The sequence below is a fragment of the Sinocyclocheilus rhinocerous genome, unplaced genomic scaffold (assembly GCF_001515625.1).
Source record: "Sinocyclocheilus rhinocerous isolate Xijiao unplaced genomic scaffold, SAMN03320098_v1.1 scaffold77, whole genome shotgun sequence".
Classification (NCBI taxonomy): domain Eukaryota; kingdom Metazoa; phylum Chordata; class Actinopteri; order Cypriniformes; family Cyprinidae; genus Sinocyclocheilus; species Sinocyclocheilus rhinocerous.
In genome coordinates, this window is record NW_015635045.1 from 47,686 (window position 1) to 65,357 (window position 17,672).

Genomic DNA, 17,672 nt, shown 5'->3' on the forward strand with positions numbered 1-17,672 from the left:
AATTTGAACACTATGTGTGAATGTTATAATAAATGTATTAACAGAGCTGTTGTAATTATTATTATCATTATTATTGTTTTTATTTTTTCAGAACAACAGTAAAATTACAATACTAACATTTATTAATGTTGATGGAGTTCTTGCTTTTTCTCAACTTTTATTTAGGTGGAAACGCGCAGGAAGACCTCAGCGCTTCTTTTTGTTAACAACAGCAGATTTATAAATGAGTCTCATTACGAATACGTCACACGTATCGCATTGTCACATGCCTTGTAAAAAATCATAAAAATGTGTGAGCAACTGACGAGTAAGACTGTTTCAGCGCAGATTTTCCTCGCGCTTTGGACTTTGGACTAGTTCACCCAAAAATGAAAATTCTGTCATTAATTACTCACCCTCGTGTTGTTCCAAACCCGTAAGACCTTCGTTCGAACAAAAATAACAACTTTATTCCACATTTTGACTTCACTACGCCGGATCTGGGTCAGCGCCGCCACACGCTCACGTCATGGTACTGTCATGAACGCGCGTCCAAAGTATAAATAAAGTCGTTATTTTTGTTTTCTTTGCGCAAAAAATGCTGCATTGTAAAGAGTGCGCGCCTCTCACTCTTCGCTGGTTGCTATTTGATCGCGTCATATCATTGTTCGGTACAATTTATTCGTTCTTTTCTCTTATTCGGCCGAACACCGAAAGAGCTTTTTTTGCTATTTTCGGCCGAATAATTTCGGTTGCCGAATATTCGGTGCATCCCTACCTTTAACTGTCACTTTTGATCAATTTAATGCATCCTTGCTACATAAAAGTATTAATTTCTTTAAAAAATCCTTTGTATCTACAGAATGTGACATTCCTAGGTGCTATAAAAGGCAAAACAAAATTGCCTGAGGAGCAGTCCACCCATTTTAGAAATGCTACAATTAGAAATGCTATTTTCCTGTGAAACATTTAGCACATTTAAGTTTGCTGACATGTGAAGGGTGGATTTTTGGAGATTGTGTGAAGTGAAGAACTGAGGCAGTCTAACTGATTATTACATGTAAGCAGCAAATACATATCAGTGGTTTTCTGATACAAATAAGCGTCTATTCTAATATGCTAGTGCTGTGATGAAGTGAAGTTATACTTACTCTCTGCCTGCTTTTGATTTGGAGAACGATAAATCTGGAACAGAAACCACAAAGGATCAGAAACATGATCATACACAGAGACGGACTCTTGATGGAGTGAATAGTGATAATGTTAAACCCACTGGTTCTTTGCCATCCATGGCCTCCATCCACTGCTTCCTGTTGACCTCAGAAATAGCCTGGAGCAGGACAGGGCTGCACCTATGGACCACAACACAAAAAACTTACACACACTGCAATGTAATTAATAAAGCCTCCTGCTGTTTGTGTGAAATTTCTCCAGTATCAAACAAATGCCTACATATTGGACAGCAACTTCACAGGTAAACAAGAAAATGTGTTTTTATGGAAAAATTCTTGTAAGTGCTTTGACAAATATCAAAAAAACTTTCCAGTTTGCTGACCCTCCCCTGGTCCTACTAAAACTTTCAATATAGGTGCACTTTATAAAATGATTTGAGAATGAGTGAATATGACAGAAGTCTCACCTTTCATTTGTTTCAATGTCAAAGCAAAAGCGTTTATCAGTGGAGTCTGTTTTACGGCGTACACAAGACTTCAGTGTGAGCTGAGATGTGGTCTAAGAGAAACAAAGAGACAAATGTAAGAGAAAAGGGCTGACACTTCACAAAGTAATGATCGTATCTGTAATAGTCCTGCACCTGTTTGGTTCCTGTCTTTTGTTCCATCGGCACCATGATGAATAACTTGCTGTCTTTGAAGTATTTACAGTAATACTTCACCCAGGTTACGCCAAGAGCCCCTAGCGAAAGAAAGATTAATAGCATACTATCATTTTAATTATATACAGGGTATGATCCAATACACAGTTTTGTATGTTCAGCTGGTCAATACTGCAAAAATAAATCCTGACAGGGTGACTGACCCAGACATGAAATTGACGGGTCTTGTATGACCCTTTTTCTGAGGTTTATTCTGCTAATAAGGCCAGCTAACTGTAAATTACCCCACTTGTTACAGTTACTTGTCAAATAAATGGTCATAAAATATTGATTTGAGTTTATTTTATAATGTGAGAAGATCACAGAGTTCTACCACAGAGATACGAATCTAGCATAACTACCAGAAATCCAGTACCAACAATAATCAATTACTCAGTTTAGCATCATATAACAGTCAATATACAAAAACTTTTACTGCACAATGCTGTTTGACCAATCGGTTAGCTGTGTTATGAAGTCGTTTATTAACTATAACTCATATTATGATTTGTGCTGTGTGTGGACACTGACCTTTACAGACAATTACTAGAAGCTCTTTCTTTCACAAATAAATATTTCCTAGTGGTTGGATTTTTAAAGGAATATTCAGGGTTATTATTAACTGAAGGTCAATGGACTTCATCTGTGTCAGGCTGGTGATTACCACAGACAACCATTTTGACTTGTCCCATATTTTATAGAAATGAATGAGAAAGCTTTTCCAGTAATTAACTTATAATGAAAACATTGCATGTTTTGAAAGGATAGCCCTCACACACGTGTTAGCATGAGACTGATGTGATCGAAACCTATTTGTGTAAGTTTAATACAATTTTATCTTATTTCATGGCTGATATTCACCAAAGGATACCAAGAAGGAACATGGAAAGGATGTAATGTGCAAAACCAAGAAGCCTTTTGTTGATGTTTTGCAATCTCCACCCACTGTTAAGTATAACCACAATTTCTTACACCTAAATAAAGTAGTTTTATCCTTAAAAAAAAAAAAATTCCTAAAAAGGGATTCAGACAACTTCCTAGTTACAACATAGCTCAGCCAAGCTCCAATCTCAGCCAAAACGAAATGACCTGGAACAAATAATAGATTCATGAGACCAAAGACTGCCCATTAGATTTACCCAAAACTAATTATATCTCATGTTTAATAACTACAGAGACATCAGAGCCAGCGGCAAATGTCAGAAGGACTAGCCGAGCTGAGGCTGCTCTAAGCGGGATACATGAGCACTGAGCGCCCGCTGATCGCCTGGAGCTCACATCTCCGAAATCGGTGAAGCACATTTTCAAATAGGCGCTGTCTTTATATATAAACAGCAGATTTGAGTTTTAAACAACTACATTCTCGCCTGAAATACTTTTAAAACTACATTTCATTAACAATAATATTTTTTAAATATTATGCAAATAAATGGTGGTTGAAATACAATGCTGCGTGAACTCAACCAATCAGCATGCTCAGCACCTAAGTCCCGCCCCCGAATGTTCTGGACCTTTGAAAAAGTACTACCTGGTGAGCAGGGACTTTCTAAGGGGCAAATTTGGGGCAAAAAAAAAACCTGAAACTTTATTTAGATCCTAGTTCCCGTGGTGGAAACACACCGAGTACTGGCCCAAAGTCCCTAGTTCCTGGGGAAAGTCCCTGCGGTGGAAACGGGCTTATAGCAGCTAAACACATGCAGTGCTGCAGAACTAAAAAGCACTCACATTTCTCCTGCACATAAAGGTATCCCTCCATAGTCGCCTGCTGGCTGTGTCTAATACAGATCTGTGCTGACCCCTTCTTCCTCTTCATTAGCTCTTCCATCTCCTCTCTGGTGCTCTCAAAGTGGTTACGGGTCTACAACAACAACACCAGTGGCACCCAATCAAACAAACTAAAAACATAAATACAATTACATTTGACATATAATCAGGAACAATTACAAAAGTTATGCTGATGTATTTTGTTCCAAAATGTTATAATTAATATATATTTGGGGTAGGTCATTTTGCTTTAAAGAAATTAATGCTTTATTCATCAAGGATACATTAAATTAATCAAAATTAACAGTAAAGACATGTATACCAACATTTCTATTTCAACTAAATGCTGTTCCTTTTAAACTTTCTATTAATCAAAGAACAGAAAAAAAGTATCAGGTTTTCCACAAGAATATAAAGCAGCATAAACAAATTCAACATTAAAAATAAGAAAAGTTGCTTTTTGAGCAGCAAATCAGCAATTCAGAATGATTTGCTGAAGATTCATGTGACACTGAAAACTGGAGTAATGGCTCCTGAAAATTCAGCTTTGCCATCACAGGAATAAATTAAATGATTTAATATATTAAAATAGGAATTTTAATTTAAATAGGTAGTTTTAAATTATAATAGTATTTGTCAATATTACCGTTTATACTGTATTTTTGATCAAATAAATGCAGCCTAAACTAAATTTAAATGTAAAATATTAAAATAATAATTTCGCAAATCTGCATTTATTAATGCCTAAACCATATTAATAATTAGTGGTGGAATACTGTTAATTTTCTTTATCATTTATCAAACTTATATATTTATGACATCACAATGAATCCAGTAATTTGTAATACATTTACTGAAAGACACTTTGGAAACCACCACTCAGAAAAAACATACAGAGTGAAGGACAACCCAACAGAGCAGCATACTGAATGACTCATATTCTGCTGATCTGATCATGTGACAATATGGATGGAAAGTTAGACTCATTATTGATTGGTGAAGCTCTCACGTTCTGTAGACTGAGCTGAAGCTCCTGTTTATATGGAAGGAAGTCCTGCGTCATCTCCACAGTGAGATTATTCAGTGTAAGGATGCTCTGCAGAAATGCTAAAACCTGTCAATCACAAACAAGGACACACCCCTCTAAGCATAACATGCTTTAGTCAATTCATTGTTTGTATCAGCATGAACACAATCAGTGTATGTTACAGTCACGTTTTTATCCGTGCACCTGTAGGTGCCTTCTTGTACACACAATACACCATCTGTTACTACAAAGCATATATAAAAACAAGAGTGCATGTGCTAGAGGAAAAGGAAGCTCTCACATACAGGCTCCACAACATCAAACTTCTTCCTGTCCTGAACCTGCTGGATCTGGTACACATATTCAATAGACGACTCGTAAAATGTCTGACGCTCCTTATCCAACTGTTCGTCGGCCTATAAACATGCATGAACACACAAAAATAAAGGTTATATTATTGGGTTTTTTTTTTTTCTTTTCATTTTAATTTACTGTATTTACAAATATACCTCTTGTAGCTGTGTCTCTTTTTTCTTTGAGGACAGGTTCATATGTTTGTCCAACTGAGAGTAATACTTCTCACTCTCCTTCTCAAACTTCTTTCGTCTCTCCTGAAACACATGCACACAAGCAAACAAATAACTCAAAACTGAGAAAATGAGACTGAAAACCACTCCTCACCACCGCTCACTAAACCAATTCCTAATGAAAAAAAAACAAATACAAATTGTTCTTATAAAATTTTTTTGCAGACTTGTAACCGGTTCCTTACAACCAATAAATTCAACCAATAATCTCCGAGTAGCCACACTGAACCAATACTGAAATGAAACTGACACTTCAGTAATGTTAACTGAAGCATGCTGGCGTGGAAAGAGTCTAATGTCCCGTGAAAATTCTTTGGAATTTTGAAACTTTCCATGTGTTGTTTTTCCAACAAATGATCTCGCTTTCCTTCTAGAATCATGATAGCTCTGTAACACTTTCTCAGTCTCTCTAAAACTAATAGTTTTTCCATGGATGCCCCAGTTGCTGACACATTATTCCATTTTAGTTTTATGTTTATGGTTCAATCCTAAAACACATTGACATGAAAGGCCATGCAAACACTCATGTGTATATATATATATTTGTGTGTTGTATGATGTTGATCACTTTGCTCTGAAACAGGAAGTAGAGGCGGAAATGAGGAGTAGGCTCACACATGTGGTAACGTGGTGTGTGTTCTTAATGTGTCTAAATGTACATAATAAACACTCACTTTTGTGACCCCAATCTGCTCTTTCCTGAACTTTTCCAAAGGTTTGATAAGCAAGTCACATGCATTCTGCACCTGCAAGAAAGAAAGACGGGCGAGTACAACTGTTTTCGTCCTAAAGTCTCTTACTGTATCTACAATAGAAAGTCTTGTCCCTGCTCTTGTTCAGTATATGGGGTTCAGAGGTCAAGAGCTGTCACAATTGAGCAGATGAATGCATGAGTGACACAATGGCAGGGGTCCTGAGTAGAGACCAAATAGCAGGGTGCAAAATTAACTTTTTGCCACACTGGCCAATGGCAGAAATTGAACAGCCAAAAAATTATGTTTTATATTTATACATAATAATATAGAAATAAATGTATAATTATTTATTTATATATTGTATTATATTACATTACATTATATTATAATATAAAAAAAATTGTCTATATGACAATGGAATTAAGCTGTTTTTCCATATCAGCACAAACCACTGTGTCACTCATATCATCATATATAAGATGAGTCTTTATCTTTGTGTGAAGCTCCTATTACACAAACATTGTGATACTGTTCATCATATGTTTGTCCTGATGGCTTAATGCTGGAAATACTCCTTGCTACATTACCTTTCAAAGGTTTGGGGTCAGTATTTTTTTTTAAAGAAATTAATAATTTTATTCAGCAAGGATGCATTAAATTAAAGTGGCAGTAAAGACATTTATATAAAATGTATATAAATCCAAATTTTGGAAGTTTCTATATTATATAGGGAACAACACGATGTGGAACTTTTGGGAATAAATAAAATTCAGTCTTGTCATGCACTCCATTGGATTATGAGTGTGCATGAGTATTGTTCTCATAAAATGATTACTTAAGCATTTGTCCTACACCTTTTGAGGAAGGAAGAGGTATTTTTTGTCTGAATCTGGATTTTCCTGTTATACATGGTTAGATTAGATAAGATTTATAATCAAGCCTGAATTCTAAAGATGAAATTTTAGGTTTAAAAGCTACAAAACCTAAGGGCACAGACATCTCAACAAACTGAACCACAAGTTTAACTGGCCCTCAGCACAAGAAGGCTAATCTTGCAGAATGTTAATGATTGACACACAGTATCTGAGGATCTTTGGTGCTGTTGTTATATGAGTTTAGATTATGATTGACAGTGTTTTATAATTGTATAGGAAGAAATGTGCTCCACCAACCAGCATCATTCGACCCTCTTCCACGTCCTGCAGCAAACCAGCAAACTCTCGAAATGACTCAGCTGTGTAGGCAAAACATGTGGTCACGTAAACTACACATACAAATGAAACAAATACATGCACAAAAACAAACGCCAGAGATTGACACAAACATGCAGGCACAGTCCAACACACTCACTCCACATACAAACTCAGAAGTGAACAGAACAGAAGTGAAATACAGTAATTACGGTAATAAATCAGCAAATACATCACATAAATGAAATGGGCAGGCCAATTAGCACTACTCCAATTAGACCTGCTGTCGACTCACCAATGTTCATCTCATCATCAGTCAAAGTGTCACCGATGAAATCAAACTGGAATGACTGAAGGGTCTGAGAGAACTTCTGCACTGCGAGTGAATACTCTGGAAATAACATCAAAATTATAAAGAAAACCATCAAAAATCCACATTTGTCCCTGTAGGTTTTGTTATTTGGTCAGAATAAATTGCTACTTATGAAGAACACCAATAGGAAAACATTGCCTGATTGAACATATGGGTCGCACATGCTAGCAGCTTTACAGCCAGTCCACTCAGTCTGTCCACATACCTGGGCAACTATTTTCTAGGCATGTTACTGAAATATTGACAATTTATGCATTTTAAATGTAGTTTTTATAGCTCAAATCATACTCCCTAGCTAATGTGCATGCATGTTCCAGAGTAAACAAACAAGCAATGCCTCTAGTCATAAGGCAAATGGCTCTTTTAACTGAAAGGCAGGACATTCGTGTTCAAGTGGTCCTTCTCTTCCACCTTATACTGTCTCTGGCTTCAGCCCAGCCCCAATAAAGCACTCTCTATATCAACTCTCACAGTTTCACAAAAAACTGAAAAGCAACCATGGCCAGGAAATTCGAACGCAAACAACCTTTCACCATGTTGCTTGGTTGTTGGCCACTTAACATATGAAGCCATTAATTACTGAACCTCTGAGAAATAAGAAAAGCAGCTTTATTGCTAAGTGAAATCAGATGTTGTGGGGCTCAGTGAGGATGGAATTATGTCTCAAACTCACTACACAGGATCAGTGCCAGAACACACACACACACAGCAAGACCGACCACTGTCAAATGCATTCATCCAAAGCATTTTACAGTATTATAATCGCTGGGACAAAGAAAGAGAACTCATTTCACTATATGTGTACAGTGTACACTGTCTGAGAGACAGTTTCTGAGTGCTGTCAGAGAGACGCGCACACGTGAAGACTGTGCTCATAGAGCACGGGAGCGTCATAGGCCTTGGCTTGAATGGTTAAATACACACACTTGTATGTGTCAAAATGCCCGTCCATGCAAGTATCCTCATAAACACAATAATTTAGGTCTTAAGTGAAAGCGAACAGCTGTGAAAGCAAACACATGTTTAACAGTATATTGGATCTGGGCAGCTCTTAAAGTGACAGCAGTCTAATATTCCTGCTGTCTGTCATTGATTCATGTTAATCAAACAACAAAAGAGAGAAAATCTCTCACTGCCCTTGACTAAATCACTTTTGTAACTTATAAGAAATATATATTTAATTTACACAGTGAAGAATATGCTGTTTTTATACATTTGATTACTTTATACAATGTATAGCATTTTTTGTATGTACAGCAGTTTCTTATTCTTATTTAATTGCTGACTGTTTACTTGTGTTCATTAATTAGGTTAACCGGAACCGGGAACACTTCCAATAATACACGATGTACTTGTTACATCGTAAGAAGAATGGCATCTACGCTAATATTAGTCTGTTTCTTTCTTATTCCGAGGTCACCGTAGCCACCAGATCCAGTCCGTATCCAGTCCAGATGGTGGATCAGCACCTAGAGATGACCTCTACAGCCCTGAATTTCAGCGGAGACCAGGACAACTAGATGAGCCCCAAAAACAGATCCTCAGTGAAGACCTTGTCTCCTGACGGCCATCGGGACACGACCATGGAACCAGATGAGCCCTCTGCACAATCTAATTTTGCTGCAGCTTGGAACAACCTGCTGGTTCGTCTGGCCAGAGGAGAACTGGCCCCCCGACTGAGCCTGGTTTCTCCCAAGGTTTTTTCTCCATTCTGTCACCGATGGAGTTTTGGTTCCTTGCTGCTGTCGCCTCTGGCTTGCTTAGTTGGGACACCTAATTTCCAGCGATATCATCGAAATGATTCCACAGATACGATTTGAACTGAACTGAGCTGGACGATGACATCACTGAATTCAATGATGAACTGCCTTTAACTGAAAATTGAGTGTTTACTGTTGTCCTTTTGAACTGACACACTATTTTCCTATTTGATACTGTAAAGCTGCTTTGACACAATCTGTATTGTTAAAAGCGCTATATAAATGAAGGTGACTTGACTTGAGTGAGCTTGTTTTTTTGTTTTTTTTGTGATATTGACACTGGTGACAAGAATTCTGAAATTTTTATGGTATCAAAAAATATATATATATATATTGTGATATATATTGTTACCGTGAAATAAAATTACTCATATCGTGATATAAGATTTTGGTCATATCACCCACCCCTAAGTGGGATCTCAGCACATCTCTAACTCTCCAGATCATGGGTTGTCAATGTTTTTGAAAAAAGTCTCAAAGGCTGCATTAATTTGATCAGAAATACAGTAAAAACAGTAATATTGTAAAATATTATTATAATTTCATATAAAAATTTCTATAGTAATATATTTTAAAATAAATTTTTCTGTGATGGCAAATCTGAATTTTCAACAGCCACTACTCAAGTCTTCAGTGTCACATGATGCTAAAAACAGCTTTTGCTGCTTAATATTTTTGTGGAAACTGTGAAACATTTTTTAAGTTCAAAAGAACGGCATTTATTTGAAATACATTTTTTGCAACATTTCTTTATGACCATTTCTACCATTGATAAAATTAGGAACCGTTTTTTGAGCACCAGCGTTCAGAATATTAGAATGATTTCTGAAAGATCTTGGTACACTGAAGACTGGAGTAATGGCTGATGAAAATTCAGCTTAAATTCCATTGATAATTTGAATTAAATTAAATTATGTTAATTACGTTAATGTATTATGTCAATTGTTAAGTAAATAACAATTTTATTGATTTATTGATTTATTTTATTTTATTAATTTATTTATTGCCAAACAACATAAGTTTGGTCATATCGCCCACCCCTAAGTGGGATCTCAGCACATCTCTAACTCTCCAGATCATGAGTTGTCAGTGTTAAAATTATTATGCAATTTTTGATGTGGCAATTAAAATTATTATGCAAAATTATTATGTAAATAACATCCAGAAAAGAGAAACTCTATTTGATTTCAGCCCTCTATTACTGATCAATGGGCATGTGAGCCATTCATCCATCTTTCTATCTCTTTCTCTCTGGCTGTGTTTTAGGCCTGCACGCTCTGTGACAGAGGAGATGGCTTAAACGATTATATCCTCTCTGATGAAAAGGACACAAAGAGTGTGTTTGTCTAAAGCATGAGGAGCTGGCATGACGGACTACACTCTCCAAACCAGATCACAAAACCCGCCCTGTTCAGCCCTCTGACAAACACACACACGGATCTCAAAAGAGCGCTATTTACTCTCGCAACATTAGACCAGAAATTATGTATCAGGTGTTCTTGAAAAACATGATAGAATGTATGACAACGTGTTCGAGTCACTGTTTGTATTGCAGGTTATAAACTACTAAACCTCAAATGAGGCCAAGAACCACATCCTGGTAAAAGACAACCAGACTTGGTTGAAGAACCAGTCAGTGCAGTTGAAACAGATGACAGAATGAGATTGCACTAACTAAACAGATGATGTTTGAATGGGTGGTGTCAAAAAGTGTTGTGTGGAATTATTTAGTCATTAATGCCTTTGAAATGACAGCAGACGCAACAATTGGCTCACGTTCTGTATTGGTGAGTGTACCGTAGGCCAGCGAGTAGGTGCTGTGCAGGTAAACCTCACTCCCCTGATCTCAAGAGACGCACTAGCGACTGACGCTAGTGGCTGCAGTCTTTAGCCTTCTTGTTAGTGCGTCCGCCTCCCATGCCGGAGACCCACTCGGAACGAGAACGAGGTGTGGCGGTGAGGACCCGGGAGAGAGGGGTTACATGAGCATATTTGTTTAAGATTAATATGAAAGCTTCCTCAATCCTTCTGGACATCTGTCATGGTGTTGATATTATCTGTTCAGTCATAACAGCAGCAATAGATCTCCAAAGAGGTTCCTCATCGTTGAAGAAGAGGAAATGCTACACTTCCTGTGTTAAGTTTCATACCCACACAGCACACGCGATATTCCTCAAAAAGTGCAAAACTACATAAACGCAGGAAGTAAACATATCGAAACCTCTGAGTCAGGTCATATGACTTTAGAAACTGCAGAACTTCAAATAGTGGAAACCCTAGAGAAAATATAGGTTGGGCTCTAGTGACTCTTTCAGATACTGAAGCACTGAAGACTCCTTCCAAGACAGTGGAAGCATCCGAGAGCAGATGCAGTCATCAAATTACAGCCATTCGTGCACCGCACAAATCCATAAGGAAATCTGCCTTAATGGCTCAGCATTCTGCTTTTGGAGTGTTGCACTCTGAGGTATAAAGCGAGGCTTACGGTTAGTCAAATTAGAAGCTTGCATACTCCCTCAGGCAAAATAAAAACTTAAAAATGCTATCAGCCTTCCTGTGTTTTTAGAAAACTAGCGTGTTAATGACTTCCCTTGAAATTAGGGAAGGAAGCCTGAAAAGTTTTACTCTAGGAGATAAATTAAAGCTGAATCATCATATTATCACTGAAGAAGACCAGCTGTCAATTCTTCTATCCAAACTTAGGCAGTGAAATGCAGACAGAAAAACTGAACACCAATCAGCTAAAACTCTCCAGTAAGTCAAGAAAACATCTGACAATGACACAGGGTTCCTGCTCTTTTCGACCAGTTAATTTCCATTACTTTTTTTTCCACTTGTTCCTGATTAATGGATAATTTTATATTAAAAAGTATTTTTACCCAACTAGAGCTTGGCATAATCATTTATTACTTATTTATTTACATCTTGTTTAACTTACATTTCACTGTACGTTCAGTTATTGCAACATTACATGATGCATTTAATATGCTCATTATATATTTTTTTATATTTTTTTTATTCTCTTAACTCCCTCCACACATAGCAAGTTGTATTAATTATAAAAAATTCAATAACTTTGTAATATTTTATACATTTTAATAAGACTGTTTTAGTTTAATGATTGTATTACTTTCTTTTTTTTTTTTAAAAGAAGAAAAAAAAGCTTTTTTTAAATTAATTTCCATGAACAGGCCTGGAAATCACATTTTTAAAAGTCCCTGATATTTCCCTGAACCCCAAGGACCACATATGAGCTGTGCACTGGGATACCTACAGCTATAATTACTTTATATCTATATAAATACTATAATATAGCTCTACTGAGTTCAGCTTCTCGTCATTAGGCAGAAGCTTCTGTCTAAAGTGCATTGTTTGCAGTGACATTTCCTCTATCGTTAACGGCCTCGTTCAGGGGAGCAGTGGTGGTAGAGCAGGACTGTGAAAACTTTCCATTTGTATTTTGTTGCTTCAAACCACTTAAGAATAATAAGCCAAACAGAAAAGGAAGGAGGAAGAGAGACATTACACCCATTATGGTGTGTATGGCCATAGAAATGAATGCTCTGCAGACTGCTGGTTTTACAGCCTCCATCTCTCTCTCCTCCAGTCTGAGGATGCAAAGTGCCTTAATTGACTTGAGATAAGTAGAATAGTGAGAAGGGCTTATAGTCACAGTATCTGAGTTCATATGACTACTGGCTCTCCATCCAGTTTTAATCATTTTGTTGACACTTTCACACCATCTCTAAACTTTCCAGTTTAATTCCATTGACTAATCTGGAAAATCAAAGGTGCCTTCTATAAATAAATCAACCTTCCCCTAAAAGGGCTTGCCAGCAACTCTGAGAGGGGGATCTTCCAAGAGCTGCTCACCATCTGCCAGATCACTCCCGCCCTCTACAAATCATAATCCCCTTTAAAACTAAGCAAGGACTCGCAAGTGAAAGCACATGCACAAAAAAAAAAGCTTTACGAATGTAAGGAAATATTCCTAACATTAAATCAGTTATTCCCTGATCTTGCTCGGTTTGCAAAGGCGGAGACCTCCATCCACCTCCCCCAGCGAAGACCACCACGGCTGCTGTAAAACACCACTTTACCTTTAATCGTGTTGATCACACTATTCCCGTCCTTGATGGCATCCTTTAGGAACTTGTTGGTTTTCTCCAGCTCGTTTTCGTAGCATTTCAATCTCTCTCTGAAATCTGGATTGTCGGAGTAACAGTCGCTGAACTCTAGTGGAGGATGCCCCATTCTCACCCTCTGACCGATCAATGAAGATAACCGGCCTTTTGTTGTCAGTAAAGTACACAAACCACAACAGACGTGACTTTTGATCACTCGGCTGTATTAATCAAGTTGATTTCGATTAATCGGTTTCGATAAAGTTCCCCAATATTTGACCTATTGAATGATATGCAGTTGTAAAAAAAAAAAAATCCAGCGCTCCGTAGTGACTGTTTCCGTGTGCACGCGGTATTGTTATTTCAGTCGAGCAATTTGGATAGCAAACTAAATTTTAAAAGTGCTGATAAAGAAAGTAGTTGTGTTTCTACACTTTTCCTTGTTTTGGGAGCGGAGGGGCTGACAAACGCGGGCAGGGCTACATACTGAGTACTCCCACATCATTGGGCGGCAAAATGTCACTAGTTAGTAACGTTAGCTAAAAATGTTATTTTAATCAGACGCACGTTGCCTTCCTCTGGGTGGCGCTTGAGGGCTCACAAAAGGAAATTCTCTATTGAACTGCATTCAAACGTAAGGATGTGTTTTGTTTTACTGCAGACATTTACAGACTGAAACGTGTAATCATTTAAATCTATTATTTTAAATGATTTGTACCTGGAATACAAATGGAAACATGCCCCTGTAGTTTCTATGAAATTGTTACTTATTGGTTGTGGTTTTCAGCAATCATAAACGAATATGATTGGTCCATCCTGAGCAGCGCTTGGAAAAGTAACACTTTCCACGTGACGAGCTGCTAAAGTGGCGCGTCAGCAGTGTTCTGGACAAAAACGTTGCACCTGAAACAGGGACAGTGGGAAATTTAAATAGCCATTGCATTGGATACATAGTTAATAGTTAAAATAGGAGAATTATTATGTATTATGTACGTCCTTGTCCAACATCCGGGCCACTAAGCCTCGCCTATGTTTGTCAATGATTCTTGCTAGTTGCCATTCTACTCACACATTGAATTTATAAACCCACGCTGGCTCCGACCCTTAAAGAGACCGACACTCCTCTCAATCATCATATCATTAGATTTAAAAGCACTTTACAGGCTTTGTTAATATGATTTCCAAACTCTGACCAGTTTAAAATATAGGGCATACTATATATTAACGACACTTAAAATCTTTAACGTGTCCACTCAGCTACTAATAAAATATGTGTTAAAACTTAACAATTGACACGTTGTTAATTAAATAAAAATGAGCTGAATTTATATATTCAAGAGCAAAGGGGCTATCAGAATAATTGATATATAAATTTAATTGAGTTAAGCTTTGTTTAAATATTTTAATTGTATACTTGTATAATGTATTTTATAATATTGTTATATAAATTATAATTTTATATATTATTATTCATGATCATAATCCGCTTAGTGACATGTTGGCGTTTTTGACGTCACACGTATCCGTGACGTATCCGTTCGAAGATGGCGGAAGTAGAGGAGTCTAGCAAGCCTTTGGTAAGGGACAAAACATGCTTTTAAAACGCTTACACGTCTTTAAAACACGTTGTCAGCTTTTCCATCGAGTTTTTGACTGTATGGTTACCGACCCTGACTGGAAACTTGAGAATTTGTAAATGTGTCAGTAAAGCTTTAAGACTTTGTTGGGGTTACATGTAAACGCAGATGGTCGTTTGTCAGCTCAAGAGAACATTTGCTACAATGAACGTTTTTAATTATTTTGTTTTGTTTTCAAACATCGCCCAAATGTCCATACTGACAGATTAGCTGTCTTATATGAAAAACGACAGTACACGTTTTATCGTACAGTGTTACCAAACTATGTAAACACTGAGAATGGAACATAATCTGCAATCTGAAACTGTTGACACGCACTGTCTAACCGTTAAAAGTTTAAAATTCCTTACTATTCCTATACGAATGTTTCTGAAAATGTGATTTTGTGTACATAGGCTATATCTCGGTAATTGTGAAATGAATAGGACATCAGCTGTTCTTCTTCCCCGTTTACTGATCAATGTTACTACTTTAAAATAATTGTCGAGCTCGTCCCTGATATACAGTGTGTCATTTAAAAGCTCGAAGTGTGAGTGTGACAAACATCTAATATCTAAAGGCACATTTTAAAGGACACCAGGCAGCAGGAGCCTAAGGGTATCCGTTTTCAGGACAAAATTTATCTAAAGTTTTAAATAGTGTACAAGTTATCATCAGTATACAACTTGGATCTTGAAATAGTCTCACTTTTTCATTCAGTAATTTCCCTGACTGTTTTATTCTTGTTTAATTGAAATCAATTTGACTGCTTCTTTGAGCTAAATGAGCTGACTGTAGTACTATAGTAACTGTCATTTATTGTGAAGAAAACAGAAACACAATCTCAAATTATGTGGTTTTTAGGTTATTTTAAGGTTTTGTACTTACTGCTATTGTTTAAATAGTCAGTCATAGTTTCATAATAGTCAGCTCATAGCCCACTTTAAATTCTGGATGGACCACCAGTGGACCACATTTTTTAAAATCACTGCTGTAGATGAACGTGAGCTGCACATAAAGTGTTTTCGGTATCCGGATTTGCCATGAGTGATTTAAACCGTCATTCTTTATGTCACAGTTTGCGGGTTTGTCTGACATCTCCATCTCTGAGGACATTCCAGTGGAGGGAGATATATCTATGCCGGTAGGCTCACAGAACGCTGACAATGATTTCTCCACCCTGGATGAGCCTGTCAAAGACACTATTGTAAGTGAAATCTTGCATTACAGTAGGTTAAAAATATTGCCATAAATGAAAAAAATAATTTCATAGTATATAAAATACTAAAATAACAATGGAGTGCACCTTTAACAGTAGTTCTGTCTAGGGAGTTTAAGGATCGTTTCTTACTGTCTTTTTGCTCTGGTTGTGGGTCTCAGCTGAGGGATCTGAGAGCCGTTGGACAGAAGTTTGTCCATGTGATGTACCCCAAGAAAAGTTCTGCGCTGCTCAGAGACTGTGAGTCCATCATCAATCACTGATGACACATTATCAATCACAGATTACATGTGGGCTATTTATTATCACTTATTATTATAAATGCTAAATGTTCATCAGCTGTCTAATGAGCATGTATGTGCTCTTTTTAGGGGACTTATGGGGCCCTCTCCTCCTCTGTGTCACTCTGGCTTTGTGAGTAGTAATGCTGTCAGAACTATTGTCACTATGACTCCAGCAGATATAATATATTTATAATATCATCTATCCCAGAATGCTGCAGGGTGGGTCTGTTGACAGTGAGGAGGATGGCAGGCCACAGTTTGCAGAAGTCTTTGTCATCATCTGGTTCGGTTCTGTAATCATCACTCTCAATTCCAAACTTCTGGGAGGAACTATGTGAGTAAACAGTCAGATATTCATTTATGTTTATTTGCTTTTTAGAAGCCTGCATAAAAGAGAGCACCTTACATTTTTTGAATATGGCTTTCATGTTGTCAGTTTGTGTAGTTGGTAACATGCATATTAAAAAAGGAGTGTGTTGCCTGTTATTTATCAGCTTTACCTACAGGTGGGAAGTTGTCTCATAGCTTGAGGTAGGAAAGAGCACTTCATTTCAGTGTATTGGGAAAGTTAGTCAACCAGATGCAGGCAAATCATTTAATGCCACTGGAGCAATGAGAGAACAAAGTGGGGGTGATAATAATTAAATAATAATAATAGTTTCTTTTAGCCATCAGAGACCCAGACATTGATATTCATGATATATATTTTTTTCACCATTAAATATGCCTTTATGAAGCCATCAGTTATAAAAAATAAATAAATAAATAACATTTTGTTTAGGCAAAATTAGCCTCTGAAATAATTAAAAAATTGCAACGTTGGGCAAAATTTCGGGTTGCAAAATTTCGCCACTGTTTTTTGATGCAGTAATTGAAAGTTTTGACTTTACAACTAATTTAGGATTTGATCAATTAAATAGTGTAATAAATAAATCTAATGATATTTTAAATATAATCTACCAATTTAAATGTCATTTAATTTTTAAGAACATTTCAATTCAAATAAAGCAATAAGCCCCAAGTGCCCCTTGTCAAAACCCCCTTAGCTGTTATAAATTCACTGTAAACCACGGCTTCACTGGGCTTATTGCTTTTATAAAACGGTTATTCCATATACATAGTAAGGTGTCACAGAATAAAACAGAGCAAATAAAGTGTAATGATATAAATAAAAACAGTAT

At 36.9% G+C, this 17,672-nt stretch overlaps 2 protein-coding genes across 3 annotated transcripts in view; one reads left to right on the top strand and one right to left on the bottom strand.

The window, feature by feature from the left end:
• Window positions 1-13,857, bottom strand: part of ophn1 (oligophrenin 1) — a 37,052-nt gene extending 23,195 nt beyond the window's left edge. For both annotated transcript variants that reach the window (XM_016560496.1, XM_016560494.1), the window contains exons 1-12: window positions 13,349-13,857; window positions 7,411-7,506; window positions 7,098-7,159; window positions 5,905-5,976; window positions 5,153-5,254; window positions 4,949-5,059; window positions 4,626-4,730; window positions 3,578-3,710; window positions 1,793-1,893; window positions 1,619-1,710; window positions 1,253-1,331; window positions 1,131-1,164 (exon numbers count right to left, since the gene is read on the bottom strand). In XM_016560496.1, coding sequence (XP_016415982.1) covers window positions 1,131-1,164; window positions 1,253-1,331; window positions 1,619-1,710; window positions 1,793-1,893; window positions 3,578-3,710; window positions 4,626-4,730; window positions 4,949-5,059; window positions 5,153-5,254; window positions 5,905-5,976; window positions 7,098-7,159; window positions 7,411-7,506; window positions 13,349-13,502 — 1,141 coding nt within the window. In that variant the 5' untranslated portion in view covers window positions 13,503-13,857. The remainder of the gene's footprint in view (window positions 1-1,130; window positions 1,165-1,252; window positions 1,332-1,618; window positions 1,711-1,792; window positions 1,894-3,577; window positions 3,711-4,625; window positions 4,731-4,948; window positions 5,060-5,152; window positions 5,255-5,904; window positions 5,977-7,097; window positions 7,160-7,410; window positions 7,507-13,348) is intronic.
• Window positions 13,858-14,870: 1,013 nt separating this feature from the next.
• yipf6 (Yip1 domain family, member 6) overlaps window positions 14,871-17,672 on the top strand; it is a 5,178-nt gene continuing 2,376 nt past the window's right edge. Inside the window, exons 1-5 of the mRNA XM_016560497.1 lie at window positions 14,871-14,949; window positions 16,067-16,195; window positions 16,369-16,447; window positions 16,579-16,621; window positions 16,700-16,825. Coding sequence (XP_016415983.1) covers window positions 14,917-14,949; window positions 16,067-16,195; window positions 16,369-16,447; window positions 16,579-16,621; window positions 16,700-16,825 — 410 coding nt within the window. The 5' untranslated portion in view covers window positions 14,871-14,916. The remainder of the gene's footprint in view (window positions 14,950-16,066; window positions 16,196-16,368; window positions 16,448-16,578; window positions 16,622-16,699; window positions 16,826-17,672) is intronic.